Source organism: Xiphophorus maculatus, chromosome 13 (assembly GCF_002775205.1).
Source record: "Xiphophorus maculatus strain JP 163 A chromosome 13, X_maculatus-5.0-male, whole genome shotgun sequence".
In the NCBI taxonomy this organism is placed as follows: Eukaryota; Metazoa; Chordata; class Actinopteri; order Cyprinodontiformes; family Poeciliidae; genus Xiphophorus; species Xiphophorus maculatus.
Genome location: NC_036455.1, coordinates 19,016,154 through 19,033,423, shown reverse-complemented (window position 1 = coordinate 19,033,423; position 17,270 = coordinate 19,016,154). Strand labels below are relative to the sequence as shown.

At 38.4% G+C, this 17,270-nt stretch overlaps 1 protein-coding gene across 1 annotated transcript in view; it reads right to left on the bottom strand.

Moving 5' to 3' along the window:
• The window catches only part of csmd2 (CUB and Sushi multiple domains 2), a 245,697-nt gene that overhangs the window by 80,412 nt on the left and 148,015 nt on the right, over window positions 1-17,270 (bottom strand). Inside the window, exons 17-26 of the mRNA XM_023344883.1 lie at window positions 17,007-17,145; window positions 14,816-15,003; window positions 13,865-14,053; window positions 13,174-13,290; window positions 12,510-12,725; window positions 11,114-11,302; window positions 9,703-9,872; window positions 9,417-9,573; window positions 8,270-8,461; window positions 6,298-6,424 (exon numbers count right to left, since the gene is read on the bottom strand). Coding sequence (XP_023200651.1) covers window positions 6,298-6,424; window positions 8,270-8,461; window positions 9,417-9,573; window positions 9,703-9,872; window positions 11,114-11,302; window positions 12,510-12,725; window positions 13,174-13,290; window positions 13,865-14,053; window positions 14,816-15,003; window positions 17,007-17,145 — 1,684 coding nt within the window. The remainder of the gene's footprint in view (window positions 1-6,297; window positions 6,425-8,269; window positions 8,462-9,416; window positions 9,574-9,702; window positions 9,873-11,113; window positions 11,303-12,509; window positions 12,726-13,173; window positions 13,291-13,864; window positions 14,054-14,815; window positions 15,004-17,006; window positions 17,146-17,270) is intronic.

Genomic DNA, 17,270 nt, shown 5'->3' with positions numbered 1-17,270 from the left:
AACAGTACACACAGTTAGTGCCAGTAGCAATTCCTTTTCTGATTGCTGTGTCTCTTCCAGCAGCCTAATAATGACCATGTTTTGGTGGGTTTGAATGTCATCTGTTTCTGTTTGGACAAGGGACTGAGTATACATAGCTCTGAGATGTTTAAAGCTTGGCGTACTGTTTCAGAACTTAACTGCTTTCAACTTAACCACAACTTTGTTCCCGATGTATCTTGTGTATTCATTTATCTCTGTGATGCTGTTTGGTTACTAATGTTCTGTTACTAACCTCTGAGACCTGCAGAGGACCTGCAGCTGTATTTACTCTGAGATTAAAATACACACAGAGACTATTTACTTCCTGGATGGGCTAAATATAATTGCATATACCAAGCATTATTTAGCATTATTTGTTTCCTAGTGTCAGATTTTAATAATACAAAGAAATCCCATTAAAATACATTAAAGTTTACGGCTGTGATGTGACAAAATGTCAAAAAGTTTGAGCAGGCATCATTACAGTGCTCTTGTAAGACACTCTAGCTCTCTTCCTAAAGAGAAGATTTCCTTGTCTTCAGACTAAAGACAGGAAAATCTTGACCTCTTCACGCAGTTAACATTCTGAGGACTCATAGGAAACCGTGTTTTGGAGTTTACAGCCGAGGGCTCTCCTTTTGCACTTGGTTGCCTCTTAACAAGATAAAATAGTTCAATCAAGTGTCAAAGGAATCGCCGTAAGGAGATGAGATGGAGAAGAGAGAGATGAAACAGATCTTAAGGATCTCTTTTGATTCCGCCTTAACTATTTTGTATTCATATGAGAGAAATGGAGAGAGGGATAGGGACTGCTGAGGCTTTCTCATATGAATACAAAACAGTATTGCTGCAATCAGGAGTCCTGTGAGGAGTCTCCGAGTAGGTGTGTGTGTGTGTGCCTGAAGATGATAAATAATTAAGAATGTGGGGTTGTGCATGGATGTGTGTGGTACGAGAGAGATACGATACGTAAAGCAAACGCAGTCTTGCAGCTGCCAGATTTCTTAAAACAAATTGAGATAGTGTGAAATCTCACCATGGGAGCAGACTACATCAGTATGTGTGGCTGTGGCCCAGCAGATCATCAGGATGCAGACACATCCATGCAGAAAGCTTTGAAAGACACAACAGCCGACACATCTGAGCTGATTTGACACCTGACCAAACCCAAACAGTGGTCAAAGCAATCTTTTTCCAGTCCATTTACTGTGACGTGAATGATGCAATAACAAAGCAAGCTGTGCAATTCTGCAATTGTTCCAAAAGCAAGATACGGTGTGAAACAGTTGCTCCATAAGACGAAAGCAGTGCTTAAGGGACGCAGCTATAAGTCTAGAAAGCATCATTGGTAGACAATATGTAACCCCTCAGATTATATATATAACTCTTTTCTCCTACACCCCTTAAACATTTTCTTAAATACAGTGCATTGTAGACCTTTTCACCTTAAACAGTAATAATCACCTTTTACTTGACTTGGTTAATGTTTTACACTCACATAGTGGAGGTGTTACATGCTGTAAAAGTCCATAACAATATAGCACACACAGGTATTTTCTGTTGGCTTAAAACACACAGTAAATGTAGCGTTTTGTTAATAACTTATTTACTACCGCCAGTAAATGCATCAGTTTTACTTGTCTCTAACTTACTGGCCAGTGTAGGGCAAAATCAAGTTTAAGCAATTTGATTGGTTGTGATGGACTGGGGTGAGAACGGTACTGGAGGTGTACGTGCCCACTGCTACGTACTGACAGTCGGCCGGCGGCCGTTCATGGATGAAGTTGTATCTATGCCGCTGTGGACTTTTTTTTGCTAATCAGTTGGAGCTACAAACATTTCCTGAATGTTTTGCCTGGTTTTTGGAGTCACGGAACCGGACCGCGCTCGTGAGCCAGAATGAACTGTTGGACCAGAGTTGGAGCAGTTTTATTGCCGTTCGTTTAAAACTCATAATGCATGGTGGGGCGAGTAACCCAGTCCTCGTGATTGTCCTGGGAGCCGCCATCATTGGACCTGCTATGCCGAGGACGAATGCTAACCGAGTCCCCTCAGGCCTGCAACGTTTGTAAAGCTAAGGGACTGCTTTACTAATTCAAGAAACTGAATAGTGTGGTTGATACATCCAGTTTCATACATTTAGCCTTGTTTGTTTGTTTGTTTATGTGTACAATCTGTTTAAAGAGTTGTTTTGAACAGTTAGTGCAACCACACTGTCTCAGAACTGTTCATCAGAAACCTGCCAGTAGCCCTTGAGGACTAGGGTTGGAGACCCCTGATTTTGAGATGAGGCATGTATTATTTGTGCAATATAATGACAGATAAATATTTACTTCAGAAAGGAAACGGACTAATGATAATGGCTGATTTTCTACTTTTAACAGGTCCTGACTAGTGACCAACTGTATCGGAAGCTATATATATATATATATATATATATATATTTATTCATTTTTTCTAATCAGTGAGCACTAACGTATATGTTATGAAGCCAAAGTGACATTCACTGATCTGTGTAGAAGCTGTTACTGAGAGAGGGAAACTAAAAGTTATGTATTTCCTACTTTAGTCAGGTGTTTAAACTGGCATCAGAGAAAATGTAAGATATTTAAAAGAAACTACTTTCTTGCCTGCTGGCTGTTCATTCTGATTGCTATTATGGGTAGCTCATCCGTTTTGTCTTTACATTGAACTGGCAAAGGAGCATATTGACCCAGAGCCAACCTCAGATAACATCAAGCCGTAACATATTTTAGCACGGTGGCCCTGTTTAACCCTTAATTTTTCAAATTCTGCCTGTCAAGGAACACATGGGATTTGTAAATGTTGGCAGCCCTTTAGAAATCTAAATTAAGGTAAGGATCTTTATTCTCTAGGGAATACACAGAGAGATGGATGGTTATGTATAGTAATGTTAATCAAGCTAGTCACTAATATAGAATACTAAAGACTGCTTAAAATGTGAATATAGAAACACCTTTGATTTGAATTAGTAAAAAACTGTTTTACAGAAAGCAGTGCGCCATCAACTCTTCTCTTAATTATATATAATGACCACTCACAGCAGAAACGCAGGGAAGATGTATTCTGAATGTTGTTTAATAATAGTTCTTAAAGAGAAATACACATCTGTTATAAAAACTGGTGCAGGCAGGTTAAACCTTTATAAAATTAAGAGATCAGACATCGGTCGCAATTCTCTGGTCAGTTCATATCTTTTTGTTTTTCTACTTTAAAAGAAAGGACAACTATTTTAAAAAGAAAAACAAAACAAATATCAGTTTTTATGTGAGCACTTAATACCTGATTGTTCTGTATGATATAATATACGTCCTGGGTCTCTAATTTGTGCAGCAGCAACCAGTGGATTTTAGATCAGTAAAATGGCTCATTAACTCCCTCATCAGCACTATTTTATTATGTTTGTATTATCTCTGTCTGCAAGTCTTCCACACTCCGGTCTTTCTCTATTCTTCCATCGATACGTTTTGACAAATATGTCATTAGGGTTTTGAGTTGCCTGCAGTCACAATGCCGATGCTTTCACATAACTGCCACTGTTTTACGTGAAAGCAGTGTTTTTCAGAACTGTGAGCTATGCCTGCAATCTTGAGCTGTAGCCCTTAATGCATAAGGAATCCCAGTGCTGATGCATTGCAGATTATTTTCAATTATAAATGGCATGCGTAGGATCAAAGAACGAACCATATGAAGCATGCTTAGAAAAATGAAACAGACCCAGCTGAAGTGAATGCACGACTCAATCTAATTTGCAGAGAACAGGAATTTGAAAACAAATAAATAAATAAAATAAATGCACTTGGCAAGAAATTGTGCGGTAGGAGTTTTGATGTTTCTGACAACATTAACTTAACTTTAAATGCTAAAAAAGAATGATGTAGAATGAAAGCAAATAAGCTAAACATTAACAATTGCATAAAGATCATAAAGGATATGTCTGTGGAAGCAAATATCAACTGAACCTGATATTTGATCTTACAACTATTTATGTGGCACTAATTGGTTCTAAGTATGTCCAAAAACATTGATTGGAAACAAATCAAGGAAGATAACCAAGTGGAAAAGTCTGTTTATATAATTTGTAAAATTACTCCACAATGATTCATTTATGTTTTTTATAATCTGATGTACGGGTATACAATCACAAATAACCAAATAACATACAATATGAAAAATACAAAACATAACCATAATTTACTAAAATAAAGGAAGAAAAAAAATCAGTCCAGCTGTAGGTTCCAATTTGTATTGAGATTTGTATTGTATTATTTGGCTTTCAACTCTAGCGGGATCTAGTTTTAAATTGTATGTTTTGTTTTTAAATTGTAAGTTTTTATTTTATGTTTTTTATTGTTATGTTGTGTTTGGATGTACAGCACTTTGTATCAGCTGTGGTTGTTTTAAAGTCCTTTATAAATAAAGTTGGTATGGTATGGAGATATTTGATGGTATTCTCCTTTAATAAATCTGCACTAATTTGTTGAAGAAGAAAAGCACAGCATGGACTTGTATGGACTTTTAAAACTGTTACATTATTATTCACACTATCAAATGTCAGTCTAAATACACATCAACTTCTGGATTAACAGCTGCAGATTTAAGTGGTCAATAAACACGAGAAGGCCTCACATCATCGTCATTATTATAGCAATGTGCAATAGTGGCTCATTGATTTAGCTAAAAACAAAGTCTTATAGTATTTCATATGCATATTTATGGTAAAAAGTAAGTATGCTCTGTTTGAAATGCAAGGTTTTACATATCAGAATAAATTCTCATACTCTCATGATCATGTAATAAATTCAGATGTTGACAACTTTGTGTTACCTGGGCCATATCACACTCTACAAGACTCAGTTGGGATGTACAATGTCAATGCCTACGAGACCTCAGCAAGAAAAAAGGGCTGGAAAAGCTTTTTTGTAAAGACTGTCGAGGGAAAGTCTTGTCTCTTTTGAAAGAACAAAGGCTTCCAGAGCCCTCTTACAAATGAGACCAAAGTGGAGAGCTTAAGTTATAGTACAAAAAGAGAACATACAACAAGCAAAGCATCATCACAAAACCCTTTAAGTTTGTATTGCATTTTAACTCATTTATAGGAGTTGAGAAGACAGAAGTGACTTTGTCCACTCAATGCAGAAGTATTTGAGTAGAAGAGTCAGTACATTTCTTCTTTCTCGTTGTCACAGTCTTACAGGCTAACCATTCAAAATACACCCAAAACAAAAGTAAATAAATGAGGACAAAGGAAAAGACAGTCAAAGTCCCAAGTTCAGTCACACTGAAATGCTATTTAACTGTCTATACAAAGCTTAAGGAAACATTCAATAATTGGGATCACTGTAGAGCACAAGACTGTTTCCACCATCTCATAGGTGAGAGAAAATTCAGGTAAAAGAAATAATCTTACAAATATTTATGTGGCACTATTTGGTACTAAAGATGTCCAAAAACAAACAAAAAAATTAAAAATTGGGGAAATGCGTATCGTGTAGAGCAGCTATAATTAGATGCACTTGTAATGCATCCTAGTTTTATGTTTCCATCAATCGATTACAGTCCGCTCAAAAACAATATGGATGCTACATTTATTGAAGTTTCATAGGGCTCTTCATCTGCTTTCATTCCTGGTTGTAGAACAACTTCTTTAGCAAGTAGCACCTCCTATTGTTTTTTGAGAGTAGTGCAGCAGTTTAATTCACTAACTACATGGTTAAATATTCCTTAAGAAAGCTCATGGTATGCCAGGAAGGGTTACGGTAATAACCAGTATCCCATTTTATGTGTAGTATTCTGAAGTATTCTAATTTAATTATAGCACAACAGCTCTTAAACCAACAGCTGTACTAATGATCATATTATTTATTTATTTATGTTTTTGCACTAAAGCTTTCCCTTTTTTAGACAAATAATACAGTAAAACTATATGGTACCATTTTTCTGAAATGGAAGATTTTCAACCACAAACTCATTATGGAACGTATAAACTGGGACCCAGATGATGTTCCTTTACATGGTATGAAACCTGGAGGTGATAGTTCCTCTCACTCGTTTCTGACTTGGACATTGGCCAACAGAAACTCGCTGAAGATTGATTACACAGCAGTGTGTGAGAGTGATGAACACCACTGCAAAAAGGGATGGGGAGACTAAACAAAGCTAAAGATATATGGAGAAGCAGTATAATTAAAAAGGGGAACAATGTAATCAGAAAACAAAAGTCAACAAAGAGAAAACCAAGGTTATTGTTCAGACCTGATGGTGCTTCCTGGAGCAGCTTCGATGGTCCAAACACAATGCAAGTTGTGCTCGTATGGAGCTGGGTATCCTGGAGACAGAATACGACCGGAAGGCTCCTCCTTGATGGTGCCCCCACACTCCGCTAAAAGCAGAACAGAAGGCAGAAAGACAACGAGAGGAGGAACAAAAATCAACGAGTTAAAAAGAGATTAATAAATGTTGCAGAAATGTCAGTTAAGGTGAGAACTACAGCTCCCACTTTGGAAGAAATTACACACAATCCGTTTTTTTCTTATTGACACAGTAGTCTGCAATACAAATGTGGAGCTCTCTATATGCTTTTCTGCGGTTTGAGTGATGGGGTGCCAAGCAATCAGTTCAATAAACACTGTGTGATTCCAGTACAAAGAAAGCAAACCGCTGTTACAAGCCTGGCCTCGTTCTGTTGCAATCGAAAGCTAAAGGACAGAGGGGACAGCATGCTTATTTTGTCCCAAGCTTAAAATCGGAATTTGACTTAATATGAAGATAATGCCACACTTCAAATTGTAGTAGCAAACATTTTTAAAGCCGTCTACATTTATGCTTCCACTTTACAATTATGTTTAATTTTGTGTTGGTTTATCACCTAAAATGTCCAAATACTGCAATTTGAAGTGAAGGAATAGTTCAATGGGTATAAATACCTGTGGAGGCACATATGATGCTCTCATTAAACAGCGCCTAATAAACTTTGTAAATCACATGTTTCAGGTGTCAAAACTTTTGACATTTCTATTTCCAACTCCTATTTCTATTTGTCTTTGTCACTATCCTCACCTTGCCTTACAGTTGTTTATTTTTTGTGTGTTTGTGTCCTGGCTGCTGCTAAAAAATCCCACTGATAAAAATAGTCTCTAATCTGCCCTAGAATTCACCCTAGCTGTTAAAATATCACCTCCACTGAAGTCATGCCAAGGAGAAATGTTTTCAGGGATACACAGTTTGCTGAATGTTGTTTACACCCAGACATGAAATTACCTGTCAGTATAGGTTGAAAAGGGAGCTGAGCAATACTATTCTAATCACACTGGTCGATGTGTCAAGGAACACCTGTCTAGCTGTTTTTTATTCCCCTCGTCTGGCTGGTTTCTGAACGACTGCCAACATGTTCCTTTGGCTGTGCTAGCATTATCATAATACTAGCTGAACACTATAGAAATAAATATGTCTACAAATGTATCTATTGTCCTCTTGTTTGAACGAATCTATGACCCTCAAAACAACAGCAGAGTTACTATCTTTCTATGGTCAGGAATAATTTTAAATGGACATTTCGAAACAAAATACAACAGAAAAAATAAAAAATTAAATAGTGAACATGTTTTAGTGAGATCATGTGCTGAATAAGCTGGGAAAGCTGTACAAATAAATACAATGTCCTTTTAAAATGGAAGATTTAAAACAAAGACTTAAAAAAAAAACTGCAATATTTATGTTAAGACGAGGAACTGGGTCAGTTAAAAAAACGAAAGCTTGCTTGGATTATCAGCAAATCTAACAGTAAAAAAAAACAACTAAATACAATTAAAAATTTACGATGCAAGATAATGCAACATAGTATGTTATTCTTGTAAAACATAAATAGCACTGATTTAAGAAAAGGTAATAATGTACTGGCCCAGCCAAGCCATCTTACAAATTCTTGTAATTTCAAAATTTTACCACATCCACTTGTTTGACAAAGAGTTTTAGAAACTTGTGTCCTTGGGGGGAAAAAGCACAATTTAATTTCTGGTTTGTTAACATTTCATGTACTATATTTATTCAAGTTTTTAGTGGTACTGCAGTCAGTTCCAGCATCCTGATTTCAAGAGATGCAGATTTACATACAAAGAGGATTTAACCTAATTAAACTAATTTATACTGAATAAATGTACGCAAATGTGAATACTCCTTCAAACAGAAAAAGTAAATTTTTATAAAAACCAAAGTGACCATAACTCACCAACACAGAGTGGAAGTGGCCTGTCCCATGCCCTCCTCTCCCCCCTGAGGCAGGTGAGGATCTCCGGGCCTTTTAGGGTGTAGCCTGGGTCGCAGCTGTACGACACGGTGCTCCCTGCAAAATGACCTTTGTCCTCCCGCTTGTAGCCAAACTGGGGAACGCCTGGATCCTCACATTTAACCAGCTCAAAACCTTAAATGAACAAAAAAGAAGACAGGACAAGAATGAACAAACCAATAGAGGGAAAAGAATTAGAAAATTTACAGTGCTCTGGAAAAGTATTTATACCCCTTGAAACGTGTCATATTGTCACATTACAACATTTTTGCTTATTTATTTATGAAACAGTACTCAAGCTCAGTGGGTTTGAATGAATAGTGTAGAGGAACATCAATGTTCAAGTCTTGCCACAGATTCTCAATTAGGCTTTGACTTGGACATTTTAACACACAAATAACCTAGAATATAAATGATTTCCTTAATCCTGCCATCAGCATGTGTCACTGTCAAAATGATGTGCTCAATGTGTTATGCAGTGTTGGTTATAACGCTATTGGGCTACTCCATTGGTCAACAACCTGAGGCTCCAGAGTCAAAAATAGCTACTAATGATTTTAAATGTAAATATAATTACATATGCAGATTTTTATGGACAAATGCATTTATTCATTAATTTGAGCAACAGAATTGAACTAAAAGTACCAGTAATACATTTTTAGATGCATTTATCATCTGCTTTTTCTTTAAAGCATATTTTCCACAAATACTGTATATCCATACCCATTCAAAAGTTTTGCTCTATTTAAAATGTGAAAATAGAAGTAAAGTTTTAGTTCTTCCAAAAATGACAAATGTACTATTTCAAAAATGGTAAGTTGTACTTTTTCGAAAGGTCCTGTGGCATTTGCGGCTCTAAATAGGTTTATTTAGCTGGACTGAGAGTAAAATTTGCTTTTTGGAATGCAACGGTTGCAGAGCCCTTATTGGTCTATCCAACAAACTCACAGCAAAATACAAGTTAGTGGTTGTAACAAAAACATTTAAAAAGTTCAAGTAATATTTGTACTTTTGTAAAGCAATGTATGTGGAAAAATAGTAAAGGAAAAAAAAAAATCCAAATCTTTGTTTCAGGCAGGTTGTTCCTTACTAGTGAAGTGCAGTTCAAAGCCTTTACTGGTGTTCTCAGCATTGCTGATGAACTCCAGCCACATGGAGCTGGAGGTGGAGTTCAAGGTTACGTCTAGTAGCTCGTTTCCTGTAAACACCCCCAGGAGACGAGCCTTATTACTGCTGCCATCAAAAACCTAGAGGAAAGGAAACGACAACAAAAAAACAGCATATGAGTAGGAGGAAGCATCAGGTGTGCAAACTCAGATATGCAAACAAGGCTGTGTCTGAAGTTGTGGAAGATGCTACTCCCACCACCCCCTCACTTTGAGAACGTCGTCATCCTCCAGTCGAAAGTCCCGTGCTCTCAGCTGAATGCCTTTGCCAGGCTGCGTCTGGATAGAGTAGATGCATTCGTGGTTGTTGCCGTAGTAACCAGGGTAGTTGGGAGAGAGGAGCACCCCTTGCATGCCAGTCACGGATGAGCCGCATTCAGCTAGAAAAAAGGAGAGGGAGCAGAGATCCAGGCAGAGACGGAGGGGAAGTGGCGTTGGAGAGAGCAGAGGACATGTCAATCGCTATATGCTTGAAACTCTTGGGGTGTTTTAGTCACGTTGTCATGCACAGGGGGGGGCGGGCGAGTTGACGGCGAGAGGAATATGGTCACTGAGTGTACCTGAATGTTGAGTGGCACATCATCATAATCACCCTGCAATCTGAATATGATTAACTGTAATTTCAGCTCTATCTGAAAATTGCTATTCATGGTTCACATCGGGGGAAGAGTCAAAAAAGGACAACATTTTCTATAGCAAAATTGCTGCAGGAATCGAAAAGGCCCACAAATGCACCCCGGCTTTAAACTCAGGGAATTCAGCAAGGTATAATAAGGTACAGGGATTAGACGGCGTTGATAGGAAAGTGGGAAGTTTTGAAAATAGGGCAGACAGTGACAGAAGTATGAAAATATCAAAATGTCTCTTTACTGTCAGTCGTCAGAGACTTGGATTCATCTAGAGGCAAAAAACAGCAAGAAACCTAAAAACGAGACAACTAAACAACAGCACAAAAGGAAGCTATGAACATGAGGTTTTGTCTGCAAGGTAAAATATAAAAAGTAGTATACTAAGTGAGTAAATAACCTGCAATTAAGAGAAAGTACAGATGCCCCAATAAAGTATTTTATAGCTTCCTCATGTTGCTCATAAGCAACAAGAGAAGTTCAGTAACTACAGGGAAGGACAAACTAAATAGGAGGTCAATGGTGGCCATGATGTGTGATTCACTGCTAATTATGGTCATTGGGATCAAATTCAATTTCATTTTAACAAATAAACGTAGCAGTAAATGTTTGTTGTGTCATAAAGACAAACAAACTGACCTATATCTCGGCCTGTCATTTTCCCATGCATTAAAAAAAAAAAAAAAAAGCCACATCAATAATTAACACATTTCAGATTTTTGATGCCATCCCCCATTAAAACTGCTGCCCTATATAATTTGGACAAAGTCACACAGGCTGTGTCTGGGAAGCCGTCCAATGCAGAGACAAAATGTGGGCGTAGAGAGTGCTGTAATGAGGAGAATACTAAAAGAAAATGCCTCATTTCCTGACATAATTGATAGTTTGGTAAATTTGCTAATTTGCAGGACTACGTGAGAGGCCTAGCTTGCTGGGATGACAAAGGGACTGGGAGTTGTGATGAAGGCAAAAAAATAAAGCATGTGACCACCTACCAACACACCTTGGCAGAGGGGAGCTCCACACCCGCCTTCTGCCCCCTAAGCACACCACCCTCGCCGGACCCTCTAACCGGTAACCAGGGAAACAGGAAAAGATGAGGGCATCGCCGACTCCATACTGGAGACCTTTTCTGGTGCTGTATGGAGGGATTCCAGGATCCTCACAGGGCTCCAAATCATACTCTGAAAGAGAGATGCAGATGTACTGTCAGCAAATTTTACTGCAAGACTATAAAGGAGATGACACTCCCACTGCTGTTTGTCATCTTTATTCTCATGTTTTACTAACATTTTTTTTCCTTCACAAGTACTGTATTCTGTATAGCTGCAGCAGAACTTTTCAGCCCCATGAGAAACACAAGACAGACTTCAGGAAAACTTGTCAACAATAAGCCACATGAAAGCAACTTGGGAAGAAGACCAGATCATTAAAGATCTGTAAATATAATTTTGAGCCAAGTTCTTATCAAAACCGTGTAATCAGGGTACTGACAGGGCTTTTAAGTCACAACACCATTTCCTGGTTAAATGCAACTAAATGATCTCTTCTAAAACCCATCCCTACAAGGTTGCCACCACCAGCCACCATGATCAGTCAACACCAGAATGAGAAGGAAAGAATAAAGCAGAAAGACAGAAGTTGTTTGGATATGCTGGAATAGTCTTGAGTTCAGAGTGAATCCAGGGCACCTACACTGACAAATCATGTAACTATTTAGGGTAATGCAAGCAGAATACTATATTTACTAAATTTTTAGGACACAAATATGAAAATAAATCAAGTAGATGTAAAAACTTACATGGAACATGTAAAAACTACAGTGTTCCTGATTGTCGTTGCCATTGTTACTAGTTATCTCAGCTTTGCAAATACCTGCACAATTCCAACGTCACTTGAATGCCTCAAAATGTACTACAGATTGTCAACAGTCACTGGTTTATAATCTTCTTGAAATAATGTTACCTTATTAGCTTGATTCTTGTGTCCTTTTTGATGTTATCAATCCAAACACTGACAGAAATTGCTAATTTTTCTTCAGTGCTCTTTTGACAACATTGGAAGTTTTTGAATTTGTGTCAAAGAAATCCACACTTCTGTTTTGTTTTTTTTTGTCAGGATATGGTGCAAAATACATTGCTGGGTAATATCCTCCATATTCTTTGGTTGAAAAAGATTCAACCTCAGTAACAGCGAGACACTCTATATTCTCCCCAAGCTTATCTGTTAACATTAAATAAGTTGTCTTGGTATAAGCAACATTCTAGTTCAAGTTCTTTAATCTCCCTTCTCTGTGTGACTCTCTCCTACAGAATAAGCGTGGCTCAGCACATAGTGTCCCAGTTTTCCTCTGCTGGTGTGGAAAAGAGATAAAATGTACATTATTCTCACCTGAGAATGTGATGTTAAATCCCTCGTATGAAACAGAGAAGTCAGAGAGAAAGCGGATCTGCGCGGTGTAGTTCCCGAACAGGCCCGCGCTTAAAGGAGGAGGCAAGGTGGACCCGGTCATTCTCCAGAGGGGCTGAGAGAAACTGCCGTTCTCGGTCACCAGCAAATGGTCATGGGGACTCTCGAGGTGAAAGGTGTGGAAGGTGAACTGTACGCCTGATTTAAAGAAGCAGAAGAAGAAGAAAAAACATTAGATAAATATGTTTTCTTCATGTTCTCTGGGTTAAAGAAAAGTGAAATGCTAACTGAACCCGAAGAACATTTTCAGTTTTTCAAAATGTGTTTTGGAATGAAATCCTACAAGGCATTTCATTGAATGAAATGCTCCTATATCTTCTTTGCCTGTTATTTATCAAACACATCCACACAAAGTGAGCATCTGCAAATGAGGCTGTGTCAAATTGATGTGAGAGCTTGGCCAAAGGGGACACGACTGGAGAGTCATCCCATGGCACCGTAGCCTCAGGCCAGCCTCTCAGCACTCTACTCTTACAAAGACAGCTTGTTCGGCAAAATAAAAAGGCCACTCGGTGGGGGGAAATGACACCGTAAAGGAAGTTCAATTTGACTGCTGCATGTTTTGACATGGATTTCGTCTGCTAACCTTTTCCGTGGGAGGTCTCGATTGTCCATGTGCAGTTCAAGTTGTGTGGGTAGAAGTCAGGAAAGCCGGGAGAAAGGATGGTTCCGGTGTTGCCCTGGATGTAACCGCCGCACAACGCTGACAACAGAGGCAGAGGGACACAGAGGGGGGGGAGTGAAGATGAGTTTCCTGAAAACACTCCCAAACTGCTGTTATTTACCCTCATGTAAAATGCATTTAAAAAGGACATTCTCTTCAAGACAGAATAAAAGCAAAGAGAGCGGTATTTACAACATTATTAGAAAGCACAAACATCAATACTGTTCTCAAGAGGCAAAAAAAAAAAAGTGTATATGCGCAAGAAAAATACAATTCTTAAAGGGGATAGCGGCTGGGGAGGGGCATGTTACTGCTGCAGCTTCTAAAACATTTCTCAACAGATTAGTCCTTCCAAATGTAAAACAAGAGCCATTCAAAGAAACTTTCTCATTCAAAGAAACTTTCTCATCTTTTATAGATTTTTTAATGACTTGGTAATATTTAATAATATAAATCTGATGCAATAAGAAGCAAACGCTGAAATCATGTTTCATTCATAAAAAGCTCAGAACAATGAATTCTGCTTTAATCCCCCCCATCATCATTTTGTGACCTGCGGGAAAGAAATCTGCCAGGCGACTCTTCGTTTCTAGGTCAATATTAAGGAGCGTACCATCACAGCTAGGCAGGGGGCGACTCCACTGGAAATTAGGTTCGCACTCTAAAGGCTCGGCGTCACTCAGGGTATAGCCGGCGTCGCAGCTAAATGTCACCAAACCTCCCACGTAGAAGTCGTTGCCGTGCCGCTGCCCGTTCACAGGGATGCCAGGATCCACGCAGTGGTCTGACTGCAACTGCAGGGCTAGAAAAGGAGGGAGACGACAGATCAGACGATCAAAATAAAAGCGGCATAATTTAAATTTAAATGGGCAATTGCAAATATTCTAATGAGGCTTAAAGAATTTTGCCTAAGATATGTCATGAGATGCTAAAATCCTTCCAAATAAATTATTCACATAAATACCCATTATTCCCCTCAGCAGACATGAACCAGTAAGCTCTCTCAAAGCTATTTCCCTCCTCTACGTTCTATACTCTCTGGTATGGCAAGGCTCATAGTAAATAATTGAAGCTGAACAGAGATTTACCCAAAGTGAAAGTTTAAAAGGTTACCTTGTGTGCCATACATGGAGGAACGAAAGTAAGATTGCCCAGAGGACAAAATTACATGATTAGCGAAGGCTGGTGTAAGGGTAAAAGGTGTAATTGCAGGAACGGGGTACAGCCTGTAACACACTCTTTAGTTAGACTTTGGCAGTGTGTGTGTGGGGGTGTGTGCGTGTCACAGTAGAAATTTCTAACAGAATCTTCGAAAACCATTTACATCTAAATTAGAGGTGTTTTGTTAAGAAGGGGCTTTTAGGTGACAAAGTGAACAGAGAATTATTCTTGCACCCAAGACTAAGTAACATTAAAAATGCAAAGAAGGCCACTGCCTCTGATTTGGGCTTCCTGTAGGTATTTGATTCACTCAGGGTATGAAAGGAAAAAATGAAAATCAATCACATCCTGTTTTATCTGGATGTACATTGGACTTTGTAGCATCACGTGCGTTAGCCCTTACTCTCGTAACGTATGCGGAAGCCGATGTCAGAGTGACTCTTGTCGGTGGTAAAGAGGAGGTACAGGAAGTTTGAGGTGCTGATGAGGAACTGTGGAACCTGGGTGCCCTGGTAACTTCCAATTAGAGGTGAGGAGGGAAATCGGCCATCCCGCACCTCGAGAACATCATAGTTGACTTCAGTTCGAAACCTACAGGAAATAAAAGGAAGACAAAAGATTGTCAGTGTAAAAGAACAACAACAGAAGAGAGGAAATACGGCTATGTTTTTGATAATCTTCCTGTTGAAATGATGATTCAGTCCACTACATTATGAATACTCATTTCTTTGTATTTATAATGTAATACATTTCAAGTGTTTTGAAAAGGATTAGGCTCACAGCATCACAAATCATCCATAATGCTTAGCAGTGATCATCGGGTGTTTCTCTCTCTTCTGTCATGTTTGTGGTAAACAAAACAACAACAAAAAAGCCAAGGCAGTATGACTAAAGTACACAGTTCCAGTTAAAGTCCTGAAAGAAAAGAGTTTGTCTTTAGGTCATAATAAAAAAAATAACTAAATTTTTCTAAAAAGCACTTAAGATGGATGTTTGCAATTTACTTTCCATTTAACTCTCTTTTTGTGTGTGCGCGCGCGAGAGAGAGAGCGTGTGCAATTTCTGTTTTTGTTGCCGCAGCCACTTCATCTTCAAAGCCATGAATAAATAGCCTAGTTACAGAGCCATGTTATCTAAATGAAATGGTTTGTGATATTTTATTGATGTTACATAAAAATTAAAGAGCAACAAACATTTATGGAACATTCGTTATGAATACGGTTCTATCGCAGCAGGAGCATGGATAAGATGGGTTTGTAAGGATGAGTTTTACTTAAAACATTTAATGCAGCGTTTCATCCTACAACTGTCTGTCTGTGTGTCCTTTTACTTCAGAACAAATTGCCTCCTCTCCCACCTCTGTGGCCGCCGTGTGTGTATGAGTGGATTTTATGTGACTGAGTGCAGATGGCTAGGGTTGGGAGGTCAGATTTATGGTCAAAGCATTTTTGAAAGAAGAGTATAAACAGCTTTAGCATACAGCTGTATGCTAAAGTGTGTCCCAAACAATGCTGATTACTAACAACTGCAATACACTGTGTTGTTTAGAATACTTTACAGTCTGTTTGCCTTTGCTAAATTTTTAATGACAACTATTTGTTGCTTATTCACTCATTGAAAACATAACGTGTATGTTTGCTTCGTAGGTATTTATGGCATCATAGCATTATAGGATTTTGCATTCTAAGCAAATTTTATAGTAATTCCTTTGAAGTTTAATGTTGGTCACAAAAAATATATATTTATTCAAGCTAAAGATCCTTCAGTCAGGATGAGTATATGTTTTTTTTCACCTGAAAAAATGTATTTTATGTCCTGCCTGATCACTGTGTGCAATCCAGCTGAAATAACTGTGATAACATACATACTCTTTAAGACTGGAAACTCAGTTTAAATAACTTGACAGTTATTCAGAGCCTAAGCTACCTCTTTAGGCGTAGTTTATTTATTTAGTCTGTTTTTGTGTGCAAAGAAAGGTGCTTTTAATTGCTGAGGCATAAAAAGTAATTAAGTTAATCAAGTTAAGCTTTCCTATGAAATTAGAGTGCTCATTACCTTTAACAGTGACAAATTAACACAAGGTAGGGTAACAAAAGCTGAGGCAATAAAGTGCAATTTCCTCTTTAAGCTAATTTAATAACAGGAAATTGTACATCCTACTTTCTAGGCCTTTGGCCTCATCTAGAATCCAGATTTGGACCGTTGTTAAAATTGAAATATTTAGAAAGTAAGGTTAATCCAGAGAGAGCACAGCCAACAACCACAGGATCCAAAATGGTTTTGGCCCATAAGTTTTGGTGCCAGACAGTGTAGAATAACAGATGTTCCTTGTTCACCTTCCTAGTGTTCAGGTCTGTTTTTGTGGGAAAAAAAGAACCTGCTAAATATTAGGTAATTGTTTATAATCAGTGTTTGTATGCGTGTGCTAGATTTGCCACTTAAAGTCCACTAAAAGCAATAAAAGAAAAGAGTCGATAAAGAGACAAACACAAGGTAAGCTGCCGACACCGAGAGGCTAAAAACAGAAACATCCCAGACTGTTTAGAGTGGATAAAACGTCGGGGAATAAAGCGGTTGCCATCTCGGTGACTCACTTGTCGAAGATGATCTTGATGGGATAGCCTGGAGGAGCCTCAATGATCCATTCACAGTTAAGGGCCTCCTTGTAGAGTTCTGGCCAGCCAGGGGAGAGAATGATCCCACTGGGAGCCTTCAGATCTCCTCCACATGGGGCTAACAGCATGAGAAGAAGAAATGAAGAGAGAGAGGAAAAAAAAGACAGAGGCTGAATTATGCATGTCCGTCCCAGGTGATGAATGGCGAGGCCTATTGATGATTTGTCACATTAGCCGGGGGCT